Source organism: Triticum urartu, chromosome 4 (genome assembly GCF_003073215.2).
Source record: "Triticum urartu cultivar G1812 chromosome 4, Tu2.1, whole genome shotgun sequence".
Lineage (NCBI taxonomy): Eukaryota > Viridiplantae > Streptophyta > Magnoliopsida > Poales > Poaceae > Triticum > Triticum urartu.
In genome coordinates, this window is record NC_053025.1 from 578415208 (window position 1) to 578430287 (window position 15080).

The following is a 15080-nucleotide window of genomic DNA, read 5'->3' on the forward strand; positions in this document are numbered from 1 at the left end:
GCATCAACGATTGTACTGTGTTATGTATAACATGCCAAAAGAAATATATGTTTAGAAACTTCATTTGACAGCGAATTTAAGAAAATGGCATACACCATATTTTTCGCTAATTAAAACCAAAGCCTAAAACTTGTGCCCGTCTTATATTTTTATACGAAGGGAGTAATATGAGGGAGCATAGTTTTTGCCTCCATCCAATAAAAATTGGATTGGGTTTGGTGGTGAAGGGGTTGGATTCGTTGGTATTATGTCCGGTGGAGTCTGAATCAATCGCTGCTAAATGGCGACGGCCAGCGTACGATCTGTTGATACTGCGCCGTCGTTGCTTACGGGGAGTATCCAAAGACATCACTCCATCAACCACTGCGTCAATAATATGGGTAGCATTAAGCATAGCAATTAGCAACCCAAGCAGAGTAGCTAGGTTTCTTCTATTCCTGACCTATAAGAACACTTCAGCAAGGTATTATGCTCCTAATGAATGTACTACCAGTGGAAACCTACTTGTTCAGGGTAAGGCGGAAAGAATTGGACATCAAGATAAGGCGATGCACCAACTATTTCATCAAGATATTATGGAAACCAAGCTTGAAACAGCAACATCGCGATGACGAAATGTCAACTTGTAAAGAAAATGACAGTTTCGATATAATCTTTTCGCTCCTCGGCCACAAAATAATGTGGGGGCAGCAATGATTTGCTCCTACTACGCAAGTTCGGTAGATACACATACATCCACTTCTTGTATAATAATTTACCAACATATACTAATGAGTGAAGGTCGGTACTCCATAGCATCATAACCAAAAGGTAGAGCGCTGATTGTCTGGGCCTTAACAACTAACCACCGTTAACATGGTGGCCAGTTCCAAATGAGCACCAGAATCTTCACTACACAATTTATATAAATAAACAAAGAATATGCCCTCCCTTATGCGAGATGGATGTCTGTGGAGCTGGCATGTGTTGTTTCGTTCTTCATCTTTCACAAATAATGCCCAGCACGACGACAACAAGTAAAATAACCGGCTCAATGATCACAACAGATCCACATCCAGGTTGCTCACCGAATCCATCTCAACTGATACCATGGCCACATCAAGCCGCTTAATTAACCCCATCATCTCCAAGAGCAGCTCGCCTGTCTCGTCGAACAAGATTTCTCATCTTATTTGCTAAGTACAGTTTTTCTCCCTAATTTTGTTTTCTCTCCATTTCGCGGCATCATTATCAGGCGTCCGGCTGGAGTTCATATATTGTGAAAATGGACGTCTCATCTAATCCTTGTATTCTCGCAGAGTTTATTCATCATCTTGTGGTCTAGGTAAGGTAACATTGCCGAAATAATATATTGACTACCTACTAAGAACTTGGTCACGTAAAACACGTCAAAAAATAATGTTCATATTACTGAACACTGGGATCAGTTCGTAGTTCTGTACTCCTCTACGCGAAGGCCTGCGCCTCGATCTCGGCCTTCACCATGGCGGCGTAGAGGCCGTCGCGGTGGTTCGCGAGGAGGGTCTCGTGGCTGCCGAACTCCACGGTCCTGCCGGCGCTCACCACGGCGATGCGGTCGGCGTCGCGGATCGTGGAGAGGCGGTGCGCCACCGTGATCGTCGTCGCGCGCCGCGACACTCGTCGCAGCGCCTCCTGCACGTGCTTCTCGGACTCGAGGTCCAGCGCGCTGCTCGCCTCGTCCAGGAGCAGTATCCTCGACTGCTTCAGGACTGCTCGCGCGATGGCGATCCTCTGCTTCTGACCACCTGACAGCTGCACCCCACTCTCCCCAACCTGCCAAAAATAAGCAGTTAGTATATAATGTCTAAAATGTGTGAAAACCATGTAAACAACATCTTAATTTACAAAATGTTTAGTTTTGAGTAAATACAAGTGTTAAGATTGGCATTGGAAGTTGAGATTTGTGAGCAGTTTTTTTAAGAACAATTTGTGAGCAGTGGTACCCACTTGAGTGTCGTAGCCTTGGGGAAGCCCAGCGATGAACTTGTGGATGTTGGCCTCCTTCGCAGCATTCTCGATTTCGGCCCACGCGGCCTTCGGGTTGCCGAACCCAATGTTTTCCCTGATAGACCCACTGAACAGGGCCGGCTCCTGGCCCACCATCGCGCACTCCCCCCTGAGCCACTTGAGGTCCAGCTCCCGCACGTCCATGCCGCCCACCGTCACGGTTCCCCCCAGCGGGTCGTAGAAGCGCTGCACCAGCCACACCACCGTCGACTTGCCGCTCCCGCTCGGCCCGACCACCGCCACCGTGCTCCCGAACTTCACGCGCAGCGAGAAGTCGTTCAGCACCGTCACGTCCGGCCGCGACGGGTACGCGAAGATCACCTTCCTCAGTTCCACGTCCATCGGCTTCCCGTCCTTGATCGTCCGCCGCTTCGTGCCCTCCTCGTTGATCGTCGGCCGCCGCTTCAGGATGGACAGTATGCCGGCGATGGCCGTCGGCGCGCCGGAGGTGTCCGGGGCGAGCCCGGCCAGCTGGCCGACGGAGAAGGAGCTGAGGACGAGGATGAGGAAGATCTTGGACACGTCGCCGAAGGTGGACCAGCCTTTGGTGATGAAGTAGGCGCCCGCCCAGAGCGTCACCGTGTAGGCGCCGTACATGGCGCCCTGGGAGAGGCCGAGGATGATGCCCATGTACTGCGACTTGCGCTGGGCCTTGGCCGAGGGGCCGTCCAGCGCCCGGTTGAACGTGCCGACGATGCCGCCCTGCGCGCAGAGCGCCGCGACGGTGCGCACGTTCGACACGGCGCCCGCGGCGATGCTGCTGGCCCGCGCGTACGCGGCTTCGTCGGACCTGGCGCCGACGTTGATGAGCAGGTTGAGGTAGCTCGCGCCGAGCGTGAGTGGAGTGCATGCCATGGCAATCAGTGTGAGGCGCCAATCCAGCCCGAAGCATATGCCGAGGCCGACGCCGGCGGAGCCCACGGCCATGAGCAGCACGGCGTACCGGTCGCCGAACATGGAGCGGAAGGCGATGGCGTCCCTGGCGAGCCGTGTCACGAGGACGCCCATGGCATTGTCTTCCTCGTCGAACCACGCGGGCTCCTGGCGCATGATGGCGCGGAAGAGGCGGTCGCGGACGCGCATGGTGAGCCGGGCGCCGGCCCAGCCGCAGAAGCCCTGCTGCCCCGTCATGGTGAGGATGCAGGCAAAGCCGAGACCCACGACGGCGAGGGCCAGGTACCCGATCTGCCGCCTCATCTTGTCCGTGTCGGGGTCGAAGTACACCTGGACGGCCTGGCCCAGGAGCAGCGGGAACACGGAGAACACGGCGCCGGCGTTGATGCCCATGAGAAACCCCAGGATGAGCAACGGCCCTTCCTGCCGCTGCAGCTCCCATATGTCAGAGACGCTGAACTTGGCGGCGGCCTTGCGGCCGCGCGCGTCCTTGGCGTCCGCCTCCTCCTCCTCCTGTATCGCGCGAATGCCGCCGTACCTCGACTTGGAGACCGACACGTCGTACCCCGAGTTGTCGGTGAAGCTGTTGTACCCCGCCGCGCCGGGCGTGCCAGGGGTGCCGGGGGCGACGGCAGGGTCGGACCTGCCGCCGTCGGAGGCGAGCTTGACGAGGCCGGCGTAGGGGCCGGCGCGGGCCATGAGGTCGGCGTGGCGGCCCGACTCGACGACGGCCCCGCGGTCGAGCACGGCGATGGTGTCGGCGTTGCGGACGGTGGCGAGGCGGTGCGCGATGACGAGGACGGTGCGGCCGACGGAGAGGCGGTCGATGGACTGCTGCACGACGGCCTCGGACTCGGCGTCGAGCGCGCTGGTGGGCTCGTCCAGCAGCAGGATGCGCGGCTCCCGGATGATGGCGCGCGCCAGCGCGATGCGCTGCTTCTGTCCCCCCGACAGCTGGGTCCCACGGTCACCAACCTAAATAAACCAAGAAAGAATTTGTTTAGGAGATTCTGGCGGGCCCATTGACAGAGACAGACTAGTGAGGCCATCATCAGCATCGGCATCATCATCAGTTTGGTTAATGGATCTAGTCACCTGCGTGTCGTAGCCGTCGGGGAGGCCGAGGACGAAGGTGTGGGCGTTGGCCTTGGTGCAGGCGGCGATGGCCTCCTGCCTCGTCGCGTTCTCCTTGCCCATCATCACGTTCTCGATGATGGAGACGGCGAACAGGATGGGCTCCTGCCCGACCAGCCCGATCTGCGACCGGAGCCACTTGAGGTTCAGCGACCCCAGGTCCTGGCCGTCCAGCGTGATCGTCCCTGCACACAACCAACACGATACAGTTTGCATGAACTTCGCCGGCCGATCGATCATCCATCGTACGTGCAACCATGGTACGGTGGCGCACGGGAATGAGCGGTTCCATGGTGATTGTACGTACCTCGGGTGGGGTCGTAGAACCTCTCGATGAGCGCGAACACGGTGGACTTGCCGCCGCCGCTGATGCCCACCAGCGCCAGCATCTTCGCCGCCGGGACGATCAGGTTCAGGTTGTAGAGGATGAGCGACTCCGGGCGCGACGGGTACGCGAACTCCACGTCCTTGAACTCCATCCTGCCCCGCACCGCCGACAGCGCCCGCCCGCCGGCTCCGTACGGGTCGATCTCCGGCTCCCGGTCGATGATCTCGAACACCCGCCCGGCCGCCGCCGTCCCCTGCGCGAACTGCGCCGAGTACGACAGCGACAGCGCCAGGCCCCTGCACGCACGAACGCACACCATTTCCAAAGTTACAGCCAGCGAACAAGCCTAGTGACAGAGAAAGTGATGGCGCGTTGGCACCGGCGTCGTGCTTGCCTTCCTCCGACCATGACGCCGAAGAAGCAGGCGATGGCGTCGCCGCCCTTGATCTCCTGCTGGGCGACGAGCTTGGCGCCGTACCACAGCGCCAGCGCCCACTGGGAGTAGGTGACCAGGTAGATCATGCCCATGCCGGCGCCCTTGGCGAAGCCCATCTTGACGCCGATCGGGGACGCCTTGCGCAGCCACTCGGCGTACCGGTCGGCCAGCCGGTCCTCCATCACGAACGACAGCACCGTCCGGATCGAGCTGATCGCCTGCTGCGCCACGCTGCCCGCAGGTTGGTACGACGCCTAGTTGATCCATGATGATCAGAAGTTCAGAACCAAGTCCAGACTGCATGTTTGTTTTCCATCAGTCTATGTTCAGACACTAATTACCTCTTCGTTGGCGGCGAGGCCGCCGTATATGGCCTTGTAGGCGATGCCGCAGGCCATCATGACCGGCGTGACGGCCAAGACGGCGAGCGCGATCCGCCATGAAGTTCTGAACCCGACCACGTAGCCGAAGATGAATGTGAAGACGTGATGCACAAACCCTGCCATCTATATATAGATGCACAAGTACAGCAGTTCAGGCAGAGTGCTACGAGGATTCAGATATATTTTGCCGATCGATACGAACAACGTGCATCAGCAATTGGTAATCTTGGTTACCTTCTCCCCCATGACTTCCTGGATCTGCGCGACGTCGCTGGAGATGCTCTGCATCACCTCGCCGGTGCTCACCTCCGTGTCGAAGAAGCCGATCTCCTGCCGCAGCACCGCCTTGAGGTACTCTCGCCGCACCCGCAGCGCCGACCTCTCGCCCACGATCCTCCAGCACATGATCTCTGCGCCAACCAACGCTCATCAGTACTAGCAGTAGATCCATGCATGACGAATGACATGTCAGTGTGCCATGGCTCAGAACGAGAGGCACGATGTGCTCACCGAGGTACGCTCCGATGACGACAACCACGGCGAGGATGACCATGTACACGCTGATCTGCCGGACGTCATTCATCATCTGCGACTTGTCGGAGGCGACGATCTTGTTGACGAAGTTGCCGAAGAGGTACGAGTACCAGGGCAGCGAGCCGCCGTTGATCATGGCGCCGATGCACCCGAGCACGAGCAGCACGACGTCCATCGGCGTCGAGTACTTGAACAGCCCGGTGACGCTGACCGGCTTCCCGGCCCTCAGCTCGACCTCGCCGTCGTCGTCGTCCTCGTCGTCGAACTCGTAGCCGCCGGCGTCGTCGTCGCCGTAGTACCGGCTCCGGCTCTGGCTGTAGGACGTGGCACTCACGTCGTAGCCGAAGCTGGGCACGTCCCGCTGCACGGGGGCGGGGGTGACGTAGAGCTTGTTGTGGTTGTCGCGCGAGAAGGAGACCTCGCGGGACACCGGGGTGCGCGCGCCGGCGCCGGCGCCGTATCTCACCATCGCCCTGTCCACGGCGCCGCCAGCGCCAGCAGGGGCGACGGACGCGGCGATGCTGCAGTCGTCGTTGCTGGCGAAGGAGACGTCGGGGGCCACGGCGGCGGCCCGGCTCGCGTCCGTCACGACGCTCTGCAGCTCGAGCCGCTTGCCGGCGACGGTGCTGACGGCGACGCTGGGCCGGTGCACCGTGGACATGGACGACGAGCGGTCCCTGTGTGTCCGTGGCCCGGACCGGCGGGACAGGTAGTAGTCCCGCGCCGTGCGCTGGAACAGCGCCGGGCCGCGGCGGGAGGCGGCGTCGGAGCCGGCGAGGCCCCAGGGCCCGACGGCGGCGCCGAGGCCGTGCGGCTGCGCCCACGACGTGTCGGGCTGCCAGGACACGGAGCTCTGCCACGACATGTCATCGTAGCCGCCGGCCCCCCGGCGGCGCTGTCCGCGCGGGGCGCGCCCGCCGGCGAAGGAGGTGGAGTTGTCCGGGGTCGGGTAGGGGCTGCGCGCGCCCTGGCGCCGGCGGGCCTGCCCTTGCGGCTGCGGGCCGGAGCGGGAGAAGGAGAAGTCGGCCATGGTCGCAGCTCCAGGAGGTGGCGTTGGGTCCGATGATAAAAAGGGGTTCCCGCTCTCGGGTGTAGCTCCCGATGCTCGCCGCTTGGTCGCCAGTCGCCGGACAGACGGCACGGCCCTTGGGCACGACGCCGCGCGCTGTGTCCCTTTTCTACTGCCAGGTGCCTGAGCCAGGATCAGCAACGGTACATTTGCACTGCGATTTGACTGTTTCGTGTGCGGTGACGTGAGGAATGCGCCGTGCTTGACATGATTCTGCCTGCATATGATACGTACTTGATGATTTACCAAGTCCGAGCTGTGCGGTGGGCATAGCTATGCGCGACGGCTTCGACAAATGGAGACGGAGATAGGAACCCTGTTGCCAGGCTCCACACGATGCTTGTTTCTTTGATGTGATCAAAGCTCTCAACGCCGATGTCCAATGGATTATTATTGTTTAATGGATGAATGTACTCGGATATGTACTAGACAGGGTTGGGAGTATAGCAGCCTGCCACCAAGAACACATCTTCGTGTCGATCGCCTGGAGCGTGATCCGCTGGCCTATGAGCTGAGCCGCGCGAGACGGTCCAAATTTCGTCACCGGCGCCCACGACGCCCCATGAAACCCGTCCCAGAATATCCCCAGCTAGCCTACGAACAGCCCGTCATTTTCTTGCAGTTTCACGACCCTTGTATACTACTGCAGTAAGATTTGGAAAGCAGCACTATGATTATCTGGCTCGCAAAGCAAGCGAAAAGAAAAGAACAGTATGATTATCTGCTGTCTTATTCGTTTCAAAACACGGTTCTTCAGGTAGTGCTGCGCCGGCCGATCAATAGCTTAATGTTTGTTTGGTCGGTCATCTTCCAAGTGGCGAGGAAACAGCACTGTTTCATCACCGCTGCTTACCTAGAAAGTGTCATGTTCAAAGGAAAGCAGGCTCGTGGATTTCATCTATTTGGTTAGGTGCACTCACCCAGTCAAGCCATGGGAATCAGTATGCACAGCCTCTACGGCCGGCTGAAAGATGAGTAAAAATGAGCAAAGCAAGTCTGCTCAGGTGATGAATCTAGATGTACAAAGGATGAGTAAATTGCATAGTAGCAACTCTATATTTCATATTCGCCCGTTCAAAATGCTAGCAGCTTAGTTGGTTCATAGTTCGAATCTTTATTACCACTCAGAGCTAACCGAATTTCTACACCGAAACAACTCCAGTCAAATTACTTGACTATTATTACTACTTTACAACAGACAGTCTATATTTCTACTACAAGAATTCGGGGTTTTTGGAACAACAGGGCGAAAGCCTAATCCCAGTTTCTCATTCAAAACCCGTTTCATGGTTTAGGGGGAAACCTCCGACAAATGGCTGCTGGTTCATCCCGGCTAAAGGGGTGTAGCCCTGTAGTAGGAAAACTAGAAGTCAGAAAAGCGTAAACTATTCCAGTCTCTATAATTTTGTGAGTAGTTAATCGGAGGTGGAACAGCACTGAGCACATGTTAACAATACTGTGACGAAGGTAAAACCAATAATCATGATTTGAGAAGTTAAAGTGCTGTAAACAACTTTACATATAAATTCAGTTCAACCAATGTGCCATACCTGGTTTCCATTGGCATTTCCCTGAAGGGCTTGGTGGCCGAAGCTAGAAACAGAAGCGGCCTGTGATTGTCATGTGTACCATTCTCAGCCCGAATTAAGAATCAGAATTAACTTCTCAATTATATGTTTTACTTGATCAACTTACATGGTCATGGTCATTATTTAAGTGTGATTGTGGTTGATTTATAATTGGCACAGGGACATTTAAACGAGAGCTTGGAGTTTGCAAAGCGCCATCACTCAAGAACTCTTGATTGCCTCTGTCTGCAGACTTTGCATCCTTCGTCCATCTTCTCATCAAATATTTTTGTGGCAACTCCTTTATATTTCTGAAATCAAGGACTTTCAGCACATGGCAACACTGGATACCCATTGATTCGAATTTTTTACAACTGCAAGCTACAGATAAGTCACTGGAGTCAAACCTAACATAGTGTTCCCCAGGTCTATCTGTTACTGCTACTCTATAGTCCGATGCAGTTCCCGACTCCCCACAACTGTAGATCACTGAATCCACAAACATCTCAAACTCTCTGCGAAATTTTTCAAAAACCACAGGTGTGTATATGTTGGCAGCTTGTTTCAGCATTTTCGAGGGAGGTATTCTCGGGAAGCTTTGGCTTGCATGAAAATCAGCTTGTAGCTCTGCATAGCGATGCTCATCCAACACTCTTTCATAGTGCTTGAAGAAAGACAAAAAATCAAACTGTGGGCTCAAGTACTTTCTCAAGACATTGCTAACACACTCTAACTGCAATGAACCATTTATATCTGCGGTGAATACATGTCGATTGTACGCTGATGCCCATTTATCTCGATCTTCGAATAACTTATGAAGCCATTCATTGTTTCTTAGATCATACTTCTCTAGCATGGTTCTCCATCCTACCAAGAAACCCTCTTCATCCTCATAATCATAAACACATCTGCTGAAATCCTTTGCAAATGTTTTAGAGCCTTGGAAGATGTGATTAAGGTGTTTGACAGTGTTTTGGTACACTTGCCATGGGCAAAGACAGTGAATTGTACTTGGCCATACTGCGCTTATGGCAGCACTTGCTGCAATTGATTGATCTGTCAAGATTGTTTTTGGCTGCTTTCCATCTGTAGCGATCTTGAACGTGTCAAACAACCACTTGAACGATTCCACTGATTCATCATAAAGCAAAGCAGCACCAAATATGGAGATTTGCTTGTGATGATTCACTCCAAGGAAGAGAGTTAATGGCCTTCCATGTGCATTTATCTTGTAGGTTGTGTCCAAACAAACCACGTCACTGAAGTAGCTGAAATCAACTCTAGATTTGGAATCGGCCCAGAAAATGTTGGTCAGTTTGTCATCCTCATCGAGCTGGACAGCATAAAAGAAAGACGGATTGTTTAGCTGCATGCTCTGCAGGTACTTCACAACACCTCCTGCATCACCAGGTTGCATATTTTTCGTACGCTTTGAACAAAGGGAACTTCTGTAATCTGCAGGGAGGAAATTAACATTTCTAAAAGCTCCTGCCTGCTGTCCTAAAGAGCCACCAGAAAACCTTGACGGTGTTGTGGAATCTTCTGAGGAATTGCATTCAGTTGTTTGTACCTCAGTAAGCACCCTCTGAGATCTCAGCATATGCATGGTTGATGGGGGTGCTGGCTGATGGTTATGGTCTGCTACAAATTCAGCAATGCGATATTTATTATAGGATGTAATCTTAATTATCATCCGTGCGGGGCATCCTATTCTTGTTTCTGGCCTTGGCCTCTTAACTTCATTAGCTCCTTTTTTGTCCTTACGGAAACCCTCCCTCGAGCATACAAAGGTCCTTGATCTTGTGATGTTGTCAGCTGATTTGTCCGATGAACTCTTACGAACACTAAAGCCGATGTGTCCAGCATACCTGTTATAAAATTCATATGCTTTGTCTTCATTGTCAAATTCCATGCCGACTTCAGGCACCATTTTTGCAACAGGAACATCATCTATGGGGGTGTCAGAATCAATAACTTTTCTCAATTTTCCCTGCTTGCATCCAAATGATTAATGATTTAGCATGCTAAACAAAACATAACTGTCGGGATATAATATACTCTCTGCTTATGTTGACTATGTATATGATCTTTTTAAGAAACATTTGACTATGTAAGGTGTTGGCCATGCTATATTAATACAAAATATGCCGCTCTACTATGAATCAACGAGAATCGTTATGTCAAAAGTATATGCAAGTTTAAAATACACAATTCAAGCTCCAGAAAAATTGAAGTCAACAGAAAAGCTCTTCTGACCCATACTAGCCAATGTTCATCAAGTAGAAGAACAACAGAGTTTTCACAGGAACATTATTTTTTAGTTCAGTACAGAGCACAAGACAAACCTTATAGAAAGAAAAACGATGGGTGATTCAATGCGATTTGAATCTATGAACAAGCACAGGAATTGTAGGCCCTATAAGCCACAACATGAGTGAGCGAAATTGATTAAACACACTAAGCCAACACAGATGAAAGTGAATAAGTACCAAACATAAGTGGTCATGAACACACAGTGCCTACCTTTGCCCATGCTATTCCACATGCATTGCATAAAGTCCGCCGTCCCATCGGTCCACGACGCATATGAGGCGTTGCATTTGCGCTAATTCCACAGCGTAGGCATCTGAATAACTATAACAAAGGAGTTAGAAATTATCTCACTGCCACAGGAATGCAGTGTTGAGGCCCTGATTGAAGAAAAGAAGTAAACATGTACTAAGTCACAGCATTCTCTTGACACTACAAAAATCACACACATTTTACACCCTTGCTATTGCATAGTAAGAGGCAGAGTATTGTAGACAAAATAGAAACTCAACTATTGTGTGTCATATGCAGTGGCCATTCATGGATGATTACTAGTTTCTCACACCCATGAAATGAAAAGACGGCAAGACGCTATACACTATGCAGTGAACAGGTGAACAGCTGGTCACTCTGTTAGTCTATGAGTGCAGGTCCAATTTCCTCAAGTACAGAATGCACCTAAAACAAAGGTCCCATTTCCACAATTGCAGAACGCACTCATGTAAAGGCTAAATGGACTATCATTATACCTATAATACGTATTATCAACAAATCTCTATTCTCACACAGACAAGATTTAGCAGTACACATGCTGAACTTTTACTAGCCTCCAAGCCACACGGTGACACTTCCTATTTCGCATAGATTTGGGCACATCCTCTTCGAGTTAATGTCAATGTCAAAATCGGTTGCGCAGACAAAAATCTTGGCACTGGACAGCTGAATGTAAAAGACAGTATATGTTCCTTTGGTTTCTTCACCTGGCAGGCTCGTCCACCCTGTCGTCTCCTTCACCATCGCCGACACCGACACCAATGCCCCCCTCGCCCTCGAACTCCATGCTTACCAAACAGGAACCAGAGAAGCGAAATTTAGCTGGGAATAGGCACCCCGCAGGAAATAAACCTGCCACAGACTGGAGGATGGATGGGATTGGAGTATCCGTCCTAGAAAGAAAATGGACCAGAACAGAGCTCTCGGGACAACCCAAGCAACCTAGAGTTGGTCGGCGACGGAGGAACCGATCCAGGTCCGGTGGATCGCCGCTGCGGCGAGAAATGGCGGGAATCGGCGGGGGAATCGGTTGGATTCGGGGGTTTAAAGCTAGGGTTTTGGGCGCTGGTGCGGGGCAGGGAGCCGGATTGGGATTTGGTGTGGGAGATGGGATACCGGGGGCACGGCGACGGCCGACGGAGCGCTCTACGCCTGCCACGCGCGCACCGCCTGCTACCAAAGTGGGCATATCGGGTAGTTCGCCTCTTTTTCTCTGTTTGAGCAGGGGTAGTTCGGACATTTACGCCCTGTTCCGCGCCGGAGCGGAGCGGGCCGCAACCTATTTTCTTGGAGTGACTGATGGGTCGCTCCGTTCACTCCGCGAAGCTGAATGACTGCCGCTTAATTTTCAGTAAAGTTTTCTTTTTAGCAGAATTTGCAGTAAGTTTGTTCATGCAATTCAGGCAATTGAGCGAAGCCGTGAAGGGAAGAAGTTCAAAGCGACAACACAACTTTTTTCGAGAAGAGCAAGAGTACATATACATTGAAATTGTCCAAACCTTACAAGACCTTCCGGGCATAATAAGGAGAAAAATAACACATAGGTCATTGGGGGTATATCGACGTCTTTCATTTGCACTCGTTGGCGACACGCCGTGAGGACAGTTTGCCCCCTCTAGTTTTTATAATAATCACACAGCCAAGGTAACATTGTTGATGCAACGGCTGGGAAGTCATCCGTCGGAGCCAAGGCCAGTGATAATGACCTGAGGATCAGATCATCACGGTGCAACACGTCACGCTCACTTCAGCCATGCATAATTCAAATCAACTAGTAATCAAGTGTGCATTAGATCAACTTAATTAGAAGCATTGTATCTCATTTTACCCTTTTGGTGCATCTATTCAAAGATCTCACGATAAGGTAGCCACTTCCTCATGGCGGAGTTATAACTTTATTTCAAAAATTATTTTTATGTTATGTGAGATATCTGAACATGTTGTGGTCCAAGTAAATATAAACCAAGCTCCAATACATCAGTGATGAGCTACTGCTATAGCAATGGGGTAATGGTGCAGTTACTCGACCTTTTTGATAAACATTCATCATGAATCAATGTCGTTACCTAATTGTGCATATTATTGTCATCACAATGTCATCAATATAGTTAATAAGTTGTCAGTCTAACAATTACCGCTAGAACACTGGTATGGTTAACATTCAGGTTAACCATCGTAACAACGGTGTAGTTCATATAGCCGTTTAGGTAAAAGAAATAGTTACCACCATAGTATCTCCAGGTTATAATTACTATAATAATCCTGATGTAGTTAATCAATTGTCCATGTTGTCTTTGTCGTTATGCGACACCTAAGTAGTTAATCTAATTTTGAACACCACCACCATTCATGAATTACTGAATGTAAACTGATAGGATATAGTATTAGTTATTGAGTAAAACCATTGAATACCCAACATACGCCAAAACCACGTACTTTGATGTCCTCGAATGTCCAAACTTCACATAATTTTGCATGGAGTGCACGCATGGGAGCATCTTGCATCACAAAAAAATAGATTTATTTTTTGTTTTTTACTGTTCACCGGGTGCATCTGAGCTCGGGTTCCAGATTGAATTATGATGGATCACCCCTTAGTGTTATCTCCGGTATGTAATGTTACGAGATCCTCAAATTATGGGGTGTGTGAATAAAAGAAGACATCCCGTACAGTGGAGATGAATGTCTTACAAAACTCCTTTTCCTCTTTTACATTTATCTCCCTTCCCCCTCCCCAGTTATGCTATGAGATACCAGTAAGATGGCGTCATTGTATATGTGGTAAATTGAATTGTTTTCAGTCTAGCTTTTGTTCCTACAGTTTTATGATTCAAGGTAGAATAGATAACTCTTCGAGATTGCAAAGTATAACCTTTTGTGAAAACAAATGTTTAATGTAAAAATAACATCGGGCAAGGGGGTTTGCTTTCAATGGGGGGTAGATTAACTCTCGTTGAAACTTGCATGAGTAATGTCCCTAGCCATTTACTTTCCTTCTTTAAATTACCTAAACGTGTAGGCAAGAGAATGGATTTCTTCCGGACTCGTATGGTTTGGCAAGAGAAAGAGGGGGTGACTTACATTTCTCCCCTAGGGTTTTTCTAGGGTTCCACTTTCCTCCCGCGGCGACCGCGAGAGTTCCCCTATCTACCTCTGGGTTCCCACCAATTCGAGCGTGGATCTGACACGGCCGCGATCTAGACCGCATCCTGGTACGGCTGCGGCTGTTGTGGTCGTGTTGCATGGCTGGAAGGGAGACGATGACGCCGGCGGCGGCGAGCGGATCTGGCGGCGGTGATGGAGAAAATAACAGGGAAACATGGCCGAACTTGGATGACAAGTTTGCGGGTCTGAACCTGCATGGAGAGGAGGAGGAAGATCTCGATCTCTCTGCAGAGATTGATGGACTTGCACAGGAGGTCAGATGGATAGCGATCTTCAGGGTTCATACCACTAAGCCTTTCAGTTACGTAGCTCTCTATAAATCTATGCGGAATGCCTGGGCGTCAGCGCAAGGGGTCACCTTCAAATCTGTGGGGGAAAACTTGTTCCTCGCTCAGTTCATGTGTGTCGGCGACTGGAATAGAGTCATGGGTGGAGGCCCGTGGCAATTCCGTGGATTTGCGGTGGTTATGGAGGAATATGACGGGTTCACCAATGTAAAGGATTACAAACTTGATCGCATCCCGGTATGGGCAAGGATCATAGGGGTTCCTGACGGCTTGATGAAGAAGAAAGAGATCGCAGAGAAAATAGCAAGGAAAGTAGGCAAACCACCAATCCAGGTAGCAGTCAATGATGGAAGAATTGTTCAAACAAAGTATCTGCGAGCCTGTGTGTTTTTGGATCTGGACACACCTCTTGTTAGGTTCGTCCCTATGACCTTAAAAGAGAGTATCAAGTACCCTATGGAATATGAGAAAATGCCAGATTTTTGTTACTTTTGTGGCCTTATTGGACACGTGGTAACTGAATGTGGAGATGGGCTACACAATGATGAAGATTGTGAGTGGGGGGACTGGCTTTTGGTTAATTTTGATGCCCCAAACTTCCCCCGGCACGGTGGCAGAAGGGGTGGCAGAGGTGGATTTGGACCAGGTCGTGGAGGAGGCTTTGGTCGAGA

At 51.3% G+C, this 15080-nt stretch overlaps 2 protein-coding genes across 4 annotated transcripts; both read right to left on the bottom strand.

The window, feature by feature from the left end:
* Positions 1-1169: 1169 nt before the first annotated feature.
* LOC125552838 (ABC transporter B family member 19-like) lies at positions 1170-7677 on the bottom strand. The gene is made up of 8 exons (XM_048716531.1): positions 5714-7677; positions 5438-5613; positions 5162-5326; positions 4764-5074; positions 4364-4680; positions 4018-4241; positions 1969-3897; positions 1170-1794 (listed from the first exon to the last, which is right to left on the bottom strand). The coding sequence occupies exons 1-8, from the start codon at positions 6765-6767 to the stop codon at positions 1447-1449; spliced, it is 4524 nt and encodes a 1507-aa protein (XP_048572488.1). The 5' UTR covers positions 6768-7677; the 3' UTR covers positions 1170-1446.
* Positions 7678-7860: 183 nt separating this feature from the next.
* On the bottom strand, positions 7861-12145 carry LOC125552837 (protein FAR1-RELATED SEQUENCE 5-like). 3 transcript variants are annotated; one of them, XM_048716529.1, is made up of 6 exons: positions 11900-12145; positions 11665-11819; positions 10898-11000; positions 8502-10364; positions 8357-8416; positions 7861-8155 (listed from the first exon to the last, which is right to left on the bottom strand). In XM_048716529.1, exons 2-6 carry the CDS (start codon positions 11742-11744, stop codon positions 8075-8077), a joined length of 2187 nt encoding a protein of 728 aa, XP_048572486.1. In that variant the 5' UTR covers positions 11745-11819; positions 11900-12145; the 3' UTR covers positions 7861-8074. The 3 variants fall into 3 exon arrangements, with proteins under 3 accessions (XP_048572486.1, XP_048572485.1, XP_048572487.1); XM_048716528.1 differs by having other exon boundaries at positions 11665-12145; XM_048716530.1 differs by having other exon boundaries at positions 7862-8155; positions 10898-11008; positions 11665-12145.
* Positions 12146-15080: the final 2935 nt, after the last annotated feature.

Coding starts and splice junctions, on each gene's coding strand:
- LOC125552838 (XM_048716531.1), bottom strand. CDS start 6,767: ATGGCCGACTTCTCCTTCTCCCGCTCCGGCCCGCAGCCGCAAGGGCAG. Junction 5,614..5,713: donor CGTCATCGGAGCGTACCTCG/GTGAGCACATCG, acceptor TGGTTGGCGCAG/AGATCATGTGCTGGAGGATC. Junction 5,327..5,437: donor AGGAAGTCATGGGGGAGAAG/GTAACCAAGATT, acceptor ATCTATATATAG/ATGGCAGGGTTTGTGCATCA.
- LOC125552837 (XM_048716529.1), bottom strand. CDS start 11,744: ATGGAGTTCGAGGGCGAGGGGGGCATTGGTGTCGGTGTCGGCGATGGT. Junction 8,417..8,501: donor TAAATAATGACCATGACCAT/GTAAGTTGATCA, acceptor TGACAATCACAG/GCCGCTTCTGTTTCTAGCTT. Junction 8,156..8,356: donor GAAATGCCAATGGAAACCAG/GTATGGCACATT, acceptor TTCCTACTACAG/GGCTACACCCCTTTAGCCGG.